Genomic DNA, 19,784 nt, shown 5'->3' on the forward strand with positions numbered 1-19,784 from the left:
AGGTGAAATTATTATTATTAGAACTGAATAAAACCTTTTTCATATGCCTAATAGTCTCTGAAGCTGACATATCACTGATTTTAATAATTTAGAAAATTATCTTTAACATGTCAAAGATAATTTTATATTCTGTTAGAATATTTTGAAACAATCTTAAAAGCAATATAACATTGCTTTATTACAAAAAACAGAAGAAAACAGTAAAAGAGTATTGTTAAAAAACATACCCATGAAATATGAACAATATTAGAATTATAAGATTCTAGAGGTACACACACACACACACACACACACACACACACATATATATATATATATGGTTATACATGGATATGGATAAGAATATGGTAAAGACATTAGAGATAGCTACCAGGTTTTACTGCTCTGACACAAAATATTTATTTTTGCATTTATTGCTTTCACTATCCAATCTTTGCTTTCTTTATCCCATTTAAAGTAATATGAATTTATTCATTGTACTTTCCTAATCCAAATTTGTTTCCTATAAGGAGAGAATAATGAGCAAGAAGGTTTTCAATAGTTAATGATATTTTCCTTTCCCTTTGTCACCAGAATAAGTTCAAGCATTCGCTTATGCATATCACATATCAGCAAAATTTTAAATATTTTGGTCATTCTAAATCATAAGTCAAACCTCTAGATGGCCACTGGAAATAGAATCACATATAATTATGGTCCAGTTGGAATGCTTTAGGAGTAAGTGGCTTTGTACAGCCCCAAACTGAAGTGCATCCTAAAAGTTTCTCTGTCATTCAATGTTTCTTTTAAAGATGTATCCATGTTCATAATAAAGGTTGTCAATTGCACACCTTTTACAGGCTCATGGTGCATTATCACATTTATATAGATATTAGGTAACTATTATCCATAAAATTTACCAGTACAAAATTGAGATAGCATGAATGAAACAAAGCTAGCAATTATAATAAAAAATAAATGTATAATGATCAAATTTTAGCAAATTATAAAGCCTTGATGGAATATGATTGGTAAATTAAAAGTGAGCTCTGTCTTGCTATGATAAAAATGTTTGTTAAAATTCTCATTTCCATGGCAGCTATGTGGTGCAGTGAATAGAGCCCTAGCCCTGGAGTTCAAATCCAGCCTCAGACACTTAACACTTACTAGCCGTGTGACCTTGAGCAAGTAATTTAACCCCAATTGCCTTGCCTTCCCCACTCCAAAAAAAAAAAAACAAAAGAAAAATTCTCATTTCCAACATAACTTCATCAGAAGTATATTGCATCTTTTCCATTAAGAAAAATTATTTCTTTCTTGTGTTGTGATCTGCATATTTAATTTTTCTATAGTCTGAGTTTCTTAGAAATCTATGAAATTTTAAAAAACAAATTCCTTATCTGATGATGGATGAAAAAGTTTTCAATTAAGTATATAAAAATATAGTATGTTTGTTATATGTAAATGATAATAGAAAAGAAATACATAATATGTAGCTTGCTAAAGGCCCTAATTTCAATTTCAAGTATCACCATCAAGCAATATTAATGACATGTTCCCTCTGTGCACATATTGTAGCTTCTCCCATGCATAATATGGATACAGGTGAAATAGATGAGATACATTAAAATGCAATAACTCTTACCTCCTTGTTCACACAACTGCTGGGCTAAGGCATCCTTGAATATAACTTGGCCTCTGTGAGTAGCCGTAGCCCTGGAGACAAAGAAGAAAGGGTTTAAACTAAAGTTTGCAAAGAGTTTCAGTTTCAAATTAAATTTTAGATTAAAATGCTTTATTACTCTAAAATTTCTGTGATTTCACTGATATGGTTTTTTTTCCATGACTGAGAATAGCACCTACATGATGAAGAAGAGTGATAGTAAATCTTTTGATGAAGAGCTCTCTGTACTTAAAAAGGTTTGAGGAGTTTTCCATGGAATGAGAACTACCAGAGTTTGCAGGGTCCTGAAGCAGCCTTGGAGGATCCAAGATTCACTCTAAACCATTAAGAAATTTTGAAGCAGGATGTTAATGGAGGTTAAATTGAGTTAATGTTGGCAACTGGAAGTGAGATAACATGGGTATAGAGAGAGTCGGATGAGGAAACTCCCTGTGTTAAAATTGTATCTTTTCCTGGTTCAACTGACTAACTCCTCCCTTTCCAGTTGGCATAGTAAGTTCATAAGTAGCCAGTATAAAATAACAATTTGCTTTTAAGTCATTTTAGTCACATATGATTCTTTGTGACCCCAGGGATGTTTTCTGCTGGAGTAGTCCGCAATTTCCTTCTCAAGGGGCTTCATTTTACAGTTGGGAAAAACAAGGCAAACAGAGGTTAAGTGACTTGCTCAGGGTCACATAGCTAGTAAGTGTTTGAGGCTGCATTTGAACTCAGGGTCTCCTGACTCCAGGTCCAGCACTCTATCCACTGTGCCATCTAGTTGCCTGTCAAAGTAACACCATCAGGAAGTAAGACTGAAGAGTGTTATCAGGAAGTCACTTACAGACTGTCCCATAGATCATAGATCAAAGGAGCATAATAGTTACTTGCCAGACTGTTTCATATATTACTAAAAATCACATTCTGTGATTATGTACTAATTCAGGGGAAATCTGCTAGACCTTGTTACAAGGAACTTTTGGTCCTGCTAATTGCCATGCTTTGCAAGCTTCACATAAGCTCCAGACATCCTCAGTTAGATCAGCACACCACCAAATGTTGATAAACTTCAGAGAAGATATGGCTGTGTTAATGAGCTAATCCTGAAGTATTGTTGATAACTTTCAGGATCATGTGGATATATTACAGGGCTAATCCCAAGGAGGCATGGATGAGAGTTAATCTGTCCCTCACCTAAACCCTATAAAAATGAGACCCTGAACTCCTGTCTTCCTACTCCCCACCCCCAGTGCACTTCCATTTCATGCTGTCCAGGGTTCCTAACTCTAATCCATCATTACATAAGTAACTCTCAGTGCCTCTGGGCCTCCCATTCTCTTCCTCACACTGCCTGCTTTCCGTTACCACCCCATTCCCATCTCCAAACCATCTGCCTCTGTAGCCCTGTACTATTTGTCTCAAGACTTTCTGTGGCATTTGTCCCCATAGTCTTGTACTTTATCAAAATTTGATTGAAGCATTATTCTTTGTTACCATCATGACTTTTCCTGGTGAGTACTCAGAGAACCAGGTGTGCCTGTTCCCATTTAATAATACCATAAACTAATCAGAAATTCATTCCTTCTACCCATTCAGTTTGACACCTTCTCTGCAACTGAAAGAGTGGTTCAGAGAAATGAGAGTTTATTTGTCCATGTGTAAGGGTTATGGGATTTAAAGATCTTCCATGCCCTGTTGGACTTGCTGACGTAGCAGGAAGGGGTGGAGCAAGAGGAAGCGGAAGCCAAACTGGAGTTCCTGCGGTGGCTGGCGGTGGTGGCGATGGCGGCAGCAGCAGCAGAGGCAGCGGCAGCGCAAAGCCCTTTTTCAGTTAGCCAGAATTTCTGCTAAGGACTCCTGCTGAGGACTGCCAGGGGCTGGAGCTGCTGGGAGCACGCTTCCTGGACGCTGGGTGGTTGCTGTGAGTGGGGAGAGGAGGACCTTTGCCTGAGGTAGCCTGTTCTGTTTTAAAGGCTTGAAAATGTGGGTGCTTTCTACTTTATCTACCTGTGCCAATGTCATAACTACTCTGATGGCTTTCACTTTCTGGTTTTGGGACTCAGTCTTTTGGTATCTTAATAAGTTTTCTAGTTTATTCCCCCATATGGCAAGCATGACGTATTTTGTGATGGATAATTATATCAGCATATCTGTAATCTCTATAGGCATTATGAATATGGCATCGCTGATACACCATGTCAGACACGGCTTAGCAGATGTTAAAGTTTCTGATGTCATATTTCTGTCCATTACTCCATGTTGCTTCTCAGTGAAAAACTTAGGTATATTAAAATAAGTACTTTTTGCTTATGTAATTATGTAAATGTGTTTTTAAATGAAATGCACCCAAACAAGTAAAAATGAAAACACGAGTGAAGGGCTAGGATAAAATTCTATATTTAGGAGGATTTCCTTGTTAAGTTTTATGATTCTAAGATATTCATATGTTTAGCCTGAAGTGATTGGATTTGAGTGGAGCTAGGGCAGGAATATACTAGCTAGCCTTTTAGACCTGACTGTTAAATTATTAGTGTAAGCATTTGTACCTTGGAAATCAGCAAATTCTACAAATCAAGGTTTAACTTATTGTTTTGTAGTTTTTCTAGGCTTGAGAAAGTGATGGTGAAAGGTTAAGAATGCTGATTAAACTTAAAAGTGTGTTGTACATATCTTCCCTCTCCTCCCCAGAGCTGGTTGTTAAACATTTATTAGTATACCTCTGAATTTGGAGAAGGAGGAGAATTAAGGAAAAGATTCTTCTTAAAACCCCTTGTAAAGAGCACCTTGATTTAAAAAAAATGCTTGACAGAACAGCAGGGACATTAGTACTGAGCAAAGATGCATTTAAGGTATTTTGACTCAGAAATCAATAGCAAAGCATCACAATATCAATTGCAAAGTCCACATAAAATTCGATTTTGATAAATATTTTCAAATGCAGAATCTATCTGGGGCTTTCATATTATCAAAATCACTACCAGTCAAACATAGTCACCTATGTCATCATCACTTGCAGGAAAACTGCTTCTTCCATATTTAGTATTCAACAATTCTTTAAAAAGACAAGAGAAAAACAGTATCCCTACCTGAGGGAATAACAACACCAACAACAATAACAGGTAGCATTTACATAGCACTTTAAGATATACAAAGCACTTTACAAACATCTCACTTTATTCTCCCAAAAACCCTAGTAGCAAGGTGCTCTTATCATTCTCACTTAATAGATAAGGAAACTGAGACAAAAAGAGGTTACAGAACTTGCCTAGGGTCACACAGCAAGTAAGTATCTGAGGCTAGATTTGAACTAAGGTCTTCCTGACACCAGACCCAGGGCACTGTACCAGAGCCAAATGTAATTGTGAAACATTAAAAAAAATAAAATACAACAAAACAGAGATAATGTCAACATGTGGTTTTCTAAGTCAAATAAGTGACCTGCAAGGATCCTTATGTACAGTTTAGCGGTCCCTGTTTCTATCTGAATTTAACATCACTGTTACAGGCTTTGGAAATATCCAGTACAAAGGAATCAAAAAGGGAGAAGGAATATTATATATGAGGAAAAGTGACTAAGATAACAATGCTGGATTGTAGCATGTGCAGAAGGGAGTATGATTTAGAAATGTAAGAACGGACTAAATGTGAATATCTTTAAATCTCAGGGGCAGCTATGTAGCACAGTGGAGAGAGTCCTAGACCTAGAATCAGAAAAACGTGTCTTTTTGAGTTCAAATCCAGCCTCAGACCTTGGGCAAGTCACTTAACTGTTTGCCTCAGTTTCCTCACCTGTAAAATGAGCTGGAGAAGGAAATGGCAAACCACTCCAGTATCTTTACCAAGAAAACCCCAAATGGGGTCACAACGAGTCAGACACAAACAAAATGATGGAACAAAAATTAAATCCCAAACAAAATATTTTATATTTGATTTTTTTTCGAGGGAGGAAGGAAAGGCAACTGGGGTTAAGTGACTTGCTTGAGGTCACACGGTTAGTCAATAAGTATTAAGTATCCAAGGCTGGATTTTTCCTCTGATCCTCCTGATTCCAGGGTCATCGCTCTAATCACCGTGCCACCTAGCTGTCCCTTTATATTTGATTCTATAAATAAGAGGGGATCACTGGCATTTATTGAATGGGGCAGGGTGTGACAGAGACCTATTCTTTAGGAAAAAGTATTTTAGCTGCTTTGTGGGTGGTTGAAGTAGAGAAAGACTTGACATAGGACCAATTAAGAGGTTACTGCAATGGTCCAGAAAATAGGTTTTGAGACTACAAGTATGGATGATGGCTGTATGAGTGGAGATAAGTCTATGAAAGATGCTATAGTGAAAGAAATTACAAGAGCTGGCAATGAAATATCAGCCATTAAATAAAATAATTTGACTTTAGAAAACCTACTGCACAAGGCAGGATCTATGATTTCTTCAGAGTGAGGAATTTCCTGCACTGAGAGAGTCTGCAAGTGGTCTAAACACAATAAATGAGTCACAGTGAGCTGCTAAGGCACACAGAGGTGAAGTTGTTTGCCCAAGGTCATGATAACAATGGCAGGATGAACCCATGTGGTCCTAACTGAAGGCCTATCTACTACACAATGCCACTTCTCCCTCTGGAAAAGGTAGTCATCATTCTATGACTCAGGTGTGAGCAAGACCACATGCTGAAGTGTTAATGGATGTTCTTTCTCCTAAGAAATACATTTTAACAAGAGTCTCCAGATGACACAGTGCCTTAGCCCAAAGGAATTAATTTAAGAGTAGGATTTGTAAGTAATATTTGTAAGATTTGTAAAGTAAGTAAAGATAAGTAAGGATTTGTAAAGTAAGTAAAGATAAGTAAGGATTTGTAAGAGTAAATAAATTGATTAAACAACTACACTTGAAAAGGTGGGCCTTATGGAAGTAGCCTACAAGAAGAGCAAGAAATGATTCTTGCATATCATTTGGTAGATATTTAATAAATACTTGCTAATTGCTTGAGTAATCATATTGAAATTAGAGATAAAATATTTGTCCTGTTTTTAAAGGTTTTGCTGTCCAAATATTTTCTAAGTGTGAAAAGTCTTATTCACAGAGGGTTAGCCAATAGGTTATGAATATCTAGGGTCATACTCAAGAAGGCATGGGTGGATTATTATGCAAGGCAGCTTGGGGGCAAAGTGTATAGAATTCTGGACCTAGAATAAGTTGAAATTCAATTAGTTCAAATTTGGCTGTGGACACTAACTAGCTATGGGACTCTGGGTAAGTCACGTAACCTCTATCTCCCTCAGTTTTTTTTTTCACATTCATATATTACAATTTATTCAGTCATGTGTGTGTATATATACATGTGTATATACATATACACACATATATGTATGTATATATTGTACACAGAGGACATTTTCCCATTTCTTTAATATATTTTAGGTGTGGGCCTAGTAATGTTTTATGTAGAATTTCGAATTACTTTCCAAATTGGTAGTACCCATCCACAGGTCCGCCAACAGTTCATCAACGCTCCTGTGTTCTCACAGTCCCTCTGATATTCATAATTTTCTTTTTATATCATCTTTTCCAATCTGATGGGCTTGAGGTAGAATCTCAGAATTGCTTTAATTTGCATTTCTTTAATTAGTAATGATTTGGAACATTTTTAATATAACTATATATAGCCTGGGTTTCTTCTCTCTCTTTTTTATTATTCCAGTTTATTTCTTCATTTAAAAAAATTATTTATTTTTAGTTTTCAACATTCACTTCCATAAGATTTTAAGTTCTAAATTTTCTCCCCCTCTTTCCCTCCCCCTTCCCTCAGTTTCTTTATCTATAAGATGAGAATAATAACAATATCTACCTCCCATAGTGGTTTTGAAGATTAAATGAAATAGCATATATAAGGTATTTTGTAAATTTTAAAGCATTGTATAAATATAGCTCTTATTATTATGTCTCAAAGTAAACCAATTCTGACAAAATATATACTTGTGCATAATTTGTTTTATGGTCCCAAACCAACCCCAGGATTTCTAGGACCTCACAAGTTTGTTTAAAAAATCTGAAATCACATATACATTAAGTAGTCATTTTCATGGAATTGCAAAGGTGTGATTGCAGCTGATTAGTTCTAATTTAGCTTGTCTCTGTCTTTTTTGATTTATCATTGCTTGCATGTTGTCTCCTCCAACTCTTTGAGAACAGGGACTTTCTTTTACCTTTCTTTGTATTCAGAATGCCTGGCACAAAGTAGGTGCTTAATAAATGTTCATTTACTGAATATGACTGATTGCTTTGAAAAGCTTTAAAAAAAACAAACATGATCCAGAACATCTTAAATTGTGCACCATGTAAACAATTTTTCTTTTATTAAAGTTGCTTATTGATTAGATGTATATTAAAATTCTCATATGGTGCATTTTGTTATTCTACAAGTTCATTCATTTAAACTTTAGGCCAAACTATGTTCTTCAAGAAGTATTTCTAAACAGAGAGCTATGACCCAGGCATGGTCCTTGTCCCTATAATATCAGAACTATAAGATCAGATTACTGCATTTTCCTATTCTTATTTTTATTATTTATCTCTTACTACTTCCTACTTTTAAAATGTCTCTGTTTCCCCCGAATATTGGTGTTTTAATCCTTCTCCCCCCCACCCCAGCTTTCTGCTTTTGCATCCTTGGCAGATCAAATGACCTTCAGAAGTCACTTAGAAGCTCTTTTCACAGAAAAAGTAAGTAGAGTGAAGGCATACATCTACACATGAATATTTATATGAGTGTATGTATATGTGTAAGCATACATAAATATATTTTTTTCAAAATGCTACATTCTTGTAAGGATGTCTTTTCTAGTCCTACCAGCTGCTAGAGACATATCCTCTAAAGATTACTTTGGACCTACCTTGTATATCTCTTATTTATTTATATGTTGTCTCTCCCATGGTAATATGGGATAATATCTATAAAGTGCAGTGCCTGACACATAGTAGGAGCTTAATAAATTATTGTGCCCTTCCTTTCCCCTTCTGACCCCTCCCCCATTAGAACACAAGTTCTTTGAGAAAAGGGACTCTTTGTTTTTGCCTTTCTTTGTAACCTCATTCTAGCATAGAGTAAGCATTTAGTAAATGCCTATTGATTGATATATACATACATTCACACATACAAATAAGTAGAATTATGTATGATTTTTGGTCCAAACTTATGATTTTATCTATGTGGGGGACTCCTGCGATGGAAACACTCTCCATGGATACAGTTTGGAAACCTAACTGTAACTTTTAGATTTAGTTGCCCGAATTAGTGACAGAGTAACTTGCCAGTGGACACATGTCAGAGGCAAGACTTGAAGACTTCTTAAATCCAAGGCGGGACATCTTATACACATTTCAGGAACTATAGTATCTTGTAATGTATACCTTTATGTCTTTTACCTTAACATTAAACAATGACACAAAACATGAAAAAGTAATAAAAATAATCAAGCTATCTGTTTGGTATATGGAAAGGAACAAGCATTTATATAGTACCTATTGTATGCACTATGTTGTTTTTCAGTAATGTCTGACACTTTGTGATTCCCATTTGGAGTCTTCTTGGCAAAGATATTGGAGTGATTTGCTATTTCCTTCTCTAATTCATTTTACAAATGAGGAAACCAAGGCAAAAAGGATTAAGTTATTTGCCCAGTAACACAGCTAGTGTATGAGGCCAGAATTGAACTCTGGAAGAGGAGTCTTTTTGACTCCAGGCATTCTATCCACTGGACCACCTAGCTGCCCACATCTGAACTATGTGCCAGGCACTATACTCTTTTACAGTATTATCTCATTTGATATTCAAAACAACCCTGCCAGGTAAATACTGCTATTATCCCCACTTTATAGTTGAGGAAACTGAGGCAAAGAGGTTAATTGCCCAGATATCATATAGCTAGTAGGTGTCTGAGATTGGATTTGAACTCATGTCTTCCTGACTCCAAGCCCAAAGCACTGTATCCTGGTAGGTATCTGCCTCTATACTGGGTAAAGCACTAATTTGGAGCCAAAGACCTAGGTTAAAAACTCTGCTCTGTTATTTCTTATCTAGGTGACCTGGGGTCAATTCCTTAGCTTCTTTAGATCTCAGTTCCCTTCTCTGTAAAATGAAGATGTTGGACTGGATGATTTCTGAATGTCTTTTTCAACCTTGAATTTATGATTCTTTATAGTTGCTGGTTATTACTAAAGATATTTATCATCCAGAAGCCAGGTTATTCTTAAGTAAATTAGTAGTCTAGATATGCCTTACCCAAAACCAAGCAAAATAAAATGTACTCTTCAGAAGTAACTTTTTAGAACACTGGAATTCCTCCAGGAAAACCTCTTGAATGGTTTTGCTCTTTTAAATACCTTTCTATTAAGTGGTAAGCATGTGTAAGGCTGCCTCAGAGGTATCCTTAGGCAAGACAAAAACAGTACAGCTAAAATAGCACACTAATTCCAAAGGTGACCTTAGAGAGATGTAAAGTGAAAATGATCTTATTGGCTGGCTGGTGAATTAATGAAGATTTGTGTATGTGTGAGTGTAAACATATTTTTAAACATGTTTTTTTTTCATGTACATAGCTTCACTCTGAGTCCAATATGGTCTAAAACAATATGGCAGAATGTAAAAGAAAAAACAACAATGGACTTGGAATCAGAAGACTTGGGTTCCAAGGCTGGTGATGCCAAGTATTTGTTGACCCCAGTCAAATGTGTCATTAAAGTTTGTCATTAAACAAAATGTGTCATTAAATTAAAATTTAACCCAGTCAAAAGCTGTTATTAGCTGTCTCTGCTTTTCTCCCCATGTCCATGTCAAATATATGATTTCAGTTTAAATTCCAACACAGTGATCTTGGAGCCAAGTCCTATCTCAGACAGCCAATCTGTGTTAGGTATTCCCACTATGTAAAAAAAAGTGTTGCCAATTGACCTCACGCCCTTGACAGAACATACAGACATATAAGATTCCACAATTAAACACCATCATTCTGGGGCTACTGACAAGACCACCCAGTTCCTGGGCAAGTGACCAAAGTCCCAGACTCTGGGCAAAGAACATACATTTTATACAAGGGAAGGAAAAAGGGAAGATTGCTAAGGGCTGCCAAAAATGGGTCAGGCTGATAAAACAGTATGAACACAAAGTAAGATTGATAAGGTAATTTAGACTCTGGGCTCCTAAACTGGAAAAATCCTGCAGGATAACCAGTGAGGCTTAACTCCACTTTAGTGATTTTCATATTACCTTGGTTCCATTGGTAGGTAGGTATTGTTCCTATTTGCTGTGCTGAATAACAAATGTAACTAAGATAATTAGCACTCACAAGTGTTTCTTTCTGAGCAAATGCCTACTGTGGAATTGGCCAAGTGACTAAACATGCCTCAAAGGAAGACTGACTCATGGCCATCCACGTAGATATGCTTACAAAGCAGTTTTACTTCTTTGGCTTCTCTTTCCTCATCTGTGAAATGACAGGGCTGTAAAAGAGTTGATGGATGCTAAAGTCTATTCTAGCTTTAACATTCTATGATCTCAGATTGGTCTTATAATTAAATCAAAAACCATTGATGTGAACATTTTGCATTCTATCTTGTTAGGTTCAGGGGATAACAAGGACCCAGCACTTAGCACAGTGCCTGGCACATGATAGGCAATGAATGTTTACTGAATTGAAAAAAAAAATCTCAGAGCATTGAACCAAGGAAGATTGGAGTTTGAATCCAAATCAGTTAATCTCTCAATTTTAGTTTTGCCATCTGTAAAGTAGGGATAATAATAGAACCTACCTCACAAGGTGGCTGTGATATTCAACAAAATATGTGAAGGAATTTGCAAAAGATTAACATACTATATAAAATATCAGCTATTATTATAATTATGAAAGAGCCCACATGACTCTCCCTAACATTCTCTTTTGAATTAGCAACATGATGTGGCTGCTGGTGGAAAAGCTAAGCAGGAAGGTTCAGGATTACTAATTAAGTGAATATGATCTACTGGGAGAAAGGTTTCTGGGCTTATACCTGTAGGAGTAAACAAATATATGGGCAAAAGAAACTGGTGGCTTCAATTCATCTTGACTTTGGATAAATCACTGACAAATTTTGACCCCAAAGATCTCATTTCTGGAGGTCTTCAAGAAGAGGCTGGATCATCACTGGTCAGAGACAACATAGAGGGGATTTCTGTTCAAGGGCTGATGGAACTGGAAGCATAGTAACCCTGGGATCTGGAGTGATAGCTCTCTACATGTAGGAAGACTGAGGAAAAGGTAATAAAAAGTACTGATTGATGGACATTTTCCTTACTGGAGAAGTGGAGTCTCTCATTGATCAGCTCTTCTGTTCTATTCTTTGAAATGATCTAGAAATCTTCAAAGTGACTGGCACATAATAGGCCTTAATAAATGTTCATTGAATAATCACCTGATTTCACATTTTCAGATGCTCTCAAATTCTTTTGAGTAGTTAAATTAAAGCCAATTCTGATAGATTACAAGATCTCCCAAGACAGTATCATGAGACTAGCATTGATGTGGGCAAGTACTGAATGGTATATTCAGGGGAAAATAATTCAAACTAGGCTTAATTAAGTTAGCCTTGTTTAATCAGATCTCAATCAATCAATTATTGAACAAGTATTTATTAAGGGCTTATTATGTGTGAGCACTGTGCTACATGCTGGGGCTACAAAGAAAGAAAAAAAAATTGTCCCTTTCCTCAAATAATCTAAATAACTAGAAGGCACCACTTATATCTTTTGGGGTTGACATCAAAACCAGCAGTAATGCCCTGTCACAAGGCTCCCCTTCACGCCTGTCAGTCCTGAATTAGAGGTGTCATGTACCTGACCTGATCCAATATTTCTTATGCTGTTGTTCAGAATTAACAGAGGAAAGATAGCCAAAGACAAAGGCCAAAACCTCAAGATTTTCAACCTATAATAAAATTCAAGGCTTAATTAATTAATTACTAATAATAATAATTATTAATTAATTAATATCAATAAAATATTTATCTTAGCACCCTAAGATAAAGAGTTGTTTTCAATTTACAGGGAGTTCTTTTTGCAAAACTACCTCTAGACATATAGACCTGAAAAAAAAAAACATGAAATGATTGATCTAGGATCAATTGAAAAACCCTTTAAATTTCTCTTTGTGAAAGAATAAAGGGCCATCATAAGGAAGCCTCGGGGTAATTAAACTTGGGCTCTTTTGAACCATAAAATAACAGGTTTGGGGTTATTCTGATTAAATGAACAGTGATGAATGCATAGAATATTGTTTGGAGTCTGGTTTCCATCCTTCTCTAGCCTTCCCTCATATGCAACTAAGGGTGCAGTTCCCCATGAGCAAAATAGACAATGGGCTGGATTACTTCCTTTAAGCAGTGCAGACAAAATTCAACAATTAAAGAATGAGGGTGCCATTCTTGAGACTGAGACTTTTAGAAGAGTCACCAATGGACTAGCAATGTGAGAGTCTGGAGTACGGGTGTTTCAATACAGGTCTAATAAAAATCAGTTGTCAGACTTAATAAAGGGAAATTATTCTAATTCGAAATGCAATATCCCTTGTCTTCATCTTTGCTTCTGAATCTGTGATTCATGAGGGAATTCAGTGTAGTTACTGCAATCAAGAGCTAGTGTTTTAATGTACAGGAAAAGGTAGGAGAAACATTGCCAGTTTAAAATAAAAGGCTGAGCCATCTTCTGGTCCAGTGGCTTTTGGGGGAAAATGGTATTGAATAGAATAGTGGACTTGGACTGAGGAAAACCTGGGTTATAATCCAACTTAAAGCCCTTATCTAACATTGTGATTCTTAAATCACTAAGTCATAGAACATTTCTTAATTTCACTTTTCTCATCTATAAAATTGGATCATAATAGCACCTACCCTAGAGATTTGTAGATGGACACAACTTTAAAGTTCATATAATCGATAATCATTAATTATCATATTTTGGCCAAAGTCTGAATTAAACAGACTGCTTTGCCTCTCCTTAAAAAGGCCTTTTCCTTTGTCAGCTACTCCAGAGCATCCTGAGATCATAAATTCCAAATGGACCCTGCTTTGTCTTTGCTCTCTGAGTGAGCTTGGAGAATACCTCTCCTTATATCAACAAGCCAGATGAGGCTTACTTTATGGCCCTTAAGGAGGAGACCCTTAAGTTTAGGTATTAACTTGAGTAATGGGACTTTTTCTTAACTTAATATTTTCTGGACATATACCATGTTATGAATGTTAATGGTAAAGAAAACACAGATAACCTGGATCATAATTTCAATTGACACTTTGTCAGCTCTCTTGTTTTATTGTATTTACCTTGTATTCAATTAAGAAAATTCCTTTCTCATGCAATGATTAAACATTTATGGGGATCATAAATTTGTGTGACACAACCACCATGAATTTGGATGGTCCTAAAATGTACTTAAGCTCTCTCATCTTTTTTGTTCATCAGTTAGGATGTAGCTCTCCTAACTCCTTGTACAAGTCCGCTAGCCTTAAGGGAATAAAAAATAAATGTTGTAATTGTATATTACTATTTGTTTGTTTCCTTTAACCAAACTTTTAGAAGGTCAACATAATATAGCCACCTAACTTACAAATTAAGAATTTGGAACCTAAAGTGATCAAGTAACTATAGTCATACCCATAGTAAATGGCAGAGGTAATTGCTCTGACTAAATCCATTCCTCACACCACAACCTTTTATGAGATTTCTATGAAAGATAATTGGTAGCAGTAGAGGACAGACCATTGGAACTGGCATCAAGAACTCTGAGTTCAAATCACTCACCAGACAATTGCTAACTGTGTGATTCTGCAAAAGTTACATTACTTTCAATCAATCAATATTTATTAAGTGCCTACTGTGTGCTGAGCACTATGCTAAGAATCTAAGGATACAAAAGAGGTAAAAGATAGTCTCTGGCCTCAAAGAGAGAGGGAGACAACATGTAAACAAATATATGTAAAACAAGTTATATGTAGGGTAACTAGGAAGTAACAGAGAAGTAATTAACAGTAAATAACAAATAATTAACAGCAGTAGAATTGAGAGGAGTTAGGGAAGACTTCTAATGAAAGAGACGGTTTTGGTTAGGACTTAAATTAATCCAGGGAGGTCAGCAGGCAGAGTTGAGGAAGGAGACCATCCCAGGCACAGGGGTCAGTCAGAGAAAATGCCAGATATTCCATGGAATATAGAAGATAATGAAGTTTCCTTGTTTTTGTTTCTGTTAAAAAAAGGTTTTTCCTAGAGTTAAAGACAAGACTCTTACCGAAAACTCTTGGAAGTTGAAAGAGAACTGTTATAAATACTAATATTCAAAGTCAAGAAAATTACAACACAGAATCTAGGTCCCTCTTAGATAGCTGACAATTAGTTAATTAAAAACAGACAGGCAAAAACCAAAAATCTTATTACCTCTGTTATCTTTCTCTTTGCATCAGAGGTATGGCCTCAGTATTTAATTTGGGAATATTTCAGCTAATCAAAAGGATGCACATGTACAAAAATATGGTAGCTCTTTTGTGGTGGCCAAGAATTGGAAATTGAGGGGATGCCCATTAGTTGGGGAATGGCTAAACAAGTTGTGGCATGTGAATGTAATGGAATACTGTTGTGCTATAAGAAATGATGAACAGGCATATTTCAGAAAAACCTGGAAAGATTTAGAACCAGGAGAACATTGTGTACAGTAACAGCAATACTGTGTGATGACCAACTCTGATAAACCTTAGCTCTTCTCAGCAATACAATGATCTTACACAACTTCAAAAGACTCAAGATGGAACGTGCTATCCACATCCAGAGAAAAACTATGGACTTTGAATGCAGATTGAGTCACACCGTTTTCTCTTCTTTTCCCCCATGTTTTTTCCCTTTTGTTCTGATTCCTCTTCCACAACATGACTAATATGGAAATGTGTTAATTATGTTTGTACATGTATATCCTATATTGGATTGCATGTCAATTCGAGAAACATTAAGGCTTAGTACATGCAAGGCATACAAAAAGAAACAGCTAAGAATTCTTGTTCTCAAGGAGAATGCATTCTAATTTTTTTTTAGAAAAAAAAATGTACCATAAAAATTAGTACTCTAGATTCCACTGGAACAATATATTTAAAAAATCTATCCAGTGGCATGAAAATTCTATTCCATCACTTTCTAAGTATATTTTAGTAAGAATATATTATTAGAATTCCATGCTGGTTAAAGCAGCACAGAATAAAACCATTCTTCCACAGCTAGAGTTCTTAAAATGATATTTCCTGCTTTGCCCTGACTGTAATGTTACACATGTAATGTTAAAGAAAATCACATTTTCAGTTTTTGGCATTTCATTGGAGCTTATTGCTGCAGCAAATGCACAACCAGTCAATTAGCATAAATAATAGAACAAGCTTCCATGGCCTCTCAGTTGACATGGTGCCAACAAGCAGGTCTACCCTTCCCAATAGGGAAATTTTGTTTTTAAGTTCTTTATCTAATTTTAATATCCCTGGAGTTATAGACAGTAAATTCTTTAAAAAAACACTGAAAACTGTGTGCACTTGCATACTTGTCCCTTTAAATTAGGACATATAAAAAGGAGTGATACCTATGCTACCACCAAAGGAATAAGGAGGAAAAAGCCTTATTTGGGCATTGAAAACCCGAATTAACTTTTTGTTCTTTTGATATTTGAAAACAGGGTGACATTTTAGTAAACTTCAATTCAAGTGATGTAGCTATCATCAAACACATAAATTAATGTACATCTAGTTCAAATTACCTGAATCAATTTATTCTTATGACACTAAGAAAAACAATCTTTTTTACGGAAGACACTTATCATCTCAAAGTTTCAAAAAACAGGGAAGTCAGTCTATGGAAGGCCCTATTATTGATCTACAGAAGGAAAGACTGTATTGCTATAGGTTCAGCTTTAGGAGAACGTGGAATTTTCAAAGAGAGCATGACTTCATTACCACTTAGGTATCTAACTGATCACTGGGCCTGAAAGTCTACCAGTGGAGACTTCTTCTTTTGGGTGTGAATTATTCTTTCCAAGTAGACCCCTTATAAAATGAAAAAATTCTTGGGCCAAGTAATGCCTTAATGGACTTGTCAGTTCTCATTGTAAATTAGCTTATGACATTACTTTTTCAGTATTAGGAAAGAAATGTGCAATAGTGAAGTTTTGAGACATCTGACAGAAGGGGTGTTAAGAGATAAGATATGTTGACAAGGTGGTAGGATGCTGAAAGGATACTAAGGATACTTAGAATTTTGATCTTGTTGGTAGAACACTATGCTGGGAATCAGAAGACCTGGGTTTGCATATTGCCTCAGATTTCTAATTACGTGATAATGGGCAGGTTACTTAACTTTTTTAGGTTATTAGTCTCTTCTTTTTAAAATGAGGATAATAATATGTAGTGAATATTCATCAGAGGGCTCCTAATTAACTAAGTGCACTGATCCATTTGATAAAACTACAGGTGAAGACCTAACTTAGAAAGTGACATTTCCCATGGAGTTGGATGGATGTTCTGCCTTAGTACTGAAGAACATGAACTCTGAGAAGGCACAGCAACTATTTAATGGTCCCTGACTAGGGGTGGTATTGAAGATGATGGGTGACTTCGTTGGGAAGAACCACCTATTCTGTGGGCCATAAGAACTAGGAAAGAAACAGCTCCTTGTTTGTAGGCACCCAATACTTTTTTTTCCTAGCAAAGGAAAGGAGGGGATTTCTCCTCTCCTTTCTCCATGGCCATGATGGCTGAGTCCTGAGTGACTTTCTTTTGCTTTATATTTTCTTTCCTGAGCATAAGCCAACGATCAACGGTCCTAAGAAATTATTTCAGAGCCACCAGCTACCTTGTAATTTGGAGGGGTCTTCAGTTTGAGACAGGAAATGATTTCTTGCCCCTTAGTAGAGAAAAGCTTCACTGTCTGGAGCATACAAGGTTGTGAACAAAGCAACAAGTTAGGCCACTGCTGGCCAGGAGATTCATACCATGTAAACCCCGTTATTATTAGACATAATTTGAAAAGATTATTTTTGGCAGGTTCCAGACAGCTTCAGAGACTTGATTACTTCTTACTCTCCAGGAAGGTGTAGGAAAACACCAGAAGGAAATCATGCATTTGTACTCCATGACAAAGTAATAACAGATTAGATTCTGAATTTGATAATAGTTGTATCAGTTGCATTAAATTTTTAAAGAACCAAGGAAATCTCAAGCCCTTGAAAAAGGAATATAATTCTAACCTATTGCATAATTCCATGGCACTGGAGACTATTTAAAAATCTAATTAATCGGACTAAATCCATCACTTTTTCACAATCTTACTCCATTAATATCTAAGTGTTGAGGGCCAACTCTAAGTTAGGCAGGTAGAAGCAGCCAGCTTCTTGCAGCTGCTCTCAGGCCAACTGGATGCTGGCTCACCACTCTCCGTGACATGTAAAGAACAGAGCACCCTGAATTCTTGCTCACCCTGAAAGTAGTGATGTAAAAGAAACTAAGTACAAGAGAGTGTATAGCGCATCCTGTGTGATAAAGGAACTAGCTTACTCTGTAAAAGGTATATAAATCCTGATCCTCAGATGAATAAACAGACCACTGCTGTGAGGCTCCTGCCTGGCCCGTGTCTTCTTTCCATGCTCTCCACTTCATCGTGGCCACTCGTGAGCTGGCCTCATCCAAGAACTTTCATTGAGACTCCTTCATATGACTTTACTCAGTATGATCTAGCAGAAAAAATGCTGGGTGTCTGGCGACCTGGATTCTAGTCCTGACTTTGCCACTAACAAACTCTGTGATATTTGCTGAAGTACTTCATTCACCTCAATGGATCTCAGTTTCCTCATAACAAAATGAAGGGCTACACTAAATGATCCAAAAAGTTCTGTCCACCCCTAAGCATTTTGTTTTAGTCATGTACAGATCAATTTTTTAAAAAAAACTAATATCTGGAAAAGCTATGTTAATCTCCTATTTGGCTTTAACATGTGGATATTATGTGCTAGAGATCATTATATTCATTTTGAGGGATATGGGCCACAGTAGATGAAAATTTGTTCATTAAATTGCCTTATTTTACTTATTAAGACCCAATGATATTTCATATTATGCATTGCACTTAAAGGCACACATTTTTTTTGCAGGGGTAACCTAAAATTCAGACTTTTCATTAAATCAGTCTGCCTCTTCCCCATCTTCTCTATATACCCAATTTATGAGGTTTTAGTATATTTAAATTGTAGAAGCCTTGATCCTCAAGGAAATTCTGATAGGGTAGAAAATGGAATTCTAAAATCCACCCCTTATTAGTTTTTGTTTCCTTTAAAATTTAACTCAAGTTCCATCTTCTGCATAAGCCATTTTCTGGTTTCCCTCAGATGTGTTTCTCCCAAAAGTTCACCTGTTATATGCTTTACATGTATTTTGCATGTACCTATATAGAAACATTTGATATCTCCAGGGTTAGAATATAAACTTCTTCAGAGCAGGGACTATTTTGCTTTAGTCTTTTTTATCTCTAGTTCAATATAGTGTATAGCCTTCAATAATCAATCAACCAACCAATACTTATTATTATTATTATGTGCTAGGCACTGTGCTAAGCACTGGTACCAAAAAAGAGGCAAACAAGCCTTTGCTTAGCTCATCTTAGCAATACAATGATATGAGACAATTCCAAAAGACTCATGATAGAAGATGCTAACCACATCCAGAGAAAGAACTATCACATCTGAATGCAGATCAAAGCATAGTATTTTCATTTTTTTTTTGTTTTTTGTTTCTCATGGTTTCTCCCTTTTGTTCTTATTCTTCTTTCTCAACATGACTAATATGGAAATATGTTTAAAATGGGTATATGTATGTAACCTTTATCAGATTGCTTGCTGTCTTGGAGAGGGAGGGAGAAAAATTTGGAATGCAAAATTTTTACAAAAATGAATGTTGAGAGGTATATCTACATGTAATTGGAAAAAATACTATTAAGGGAAAAATCCCACAGAAAAAACTGCTAAGTATCTGACCCTGCCATGGTCTTTGTTCCTAGAACAGCACAAAGGTGACATTATTCATCTCCTAGAAAAAGCCTGTTAAACTA

General features: G+C 36.0%; 1 protein-coding gene across 2 annotated transcripts in view; it reads right to left on the reverse strand.

The window, feature by feature from the left end:
- LOC138175901 (reelin-like) overlaps positions 1-19,784 on the reverse strand; it is a 566,655-nt gene that overhangs the window by 346,839 nt on the left and 200,032 nt on the right. For both annotated transcript variants that reach the window (XM_069106558.1, XM_069106557.1), the window contains exon 4: positions 1,625-1,695. In XM_069106558.1, the coding sequence (XP_068962659.1) occupies positions 1,625-1,695 (71 nt within the window). The remainder of the gene's footprint in view (positions 1-1,624; positions 1,696-19,784) is intronic.

The sequence above is a fragment of the Petaurus breviceps genome, unplaced genomic scaffold (assembly GCF_028583685.1).
Source record: "Petaurus breviceps papuanus isolate PSGF00001 unplaced genomic scaffold, PetGlider_PUasm1.0 79, whole genome shotgun sequence".
NCBI classification, from domain to species: Eukaryota; Metazoa; Chordata; class Mammalia; order Diprotodontia; family Petauridae; genus Petaurus; species Petaurus breviceps.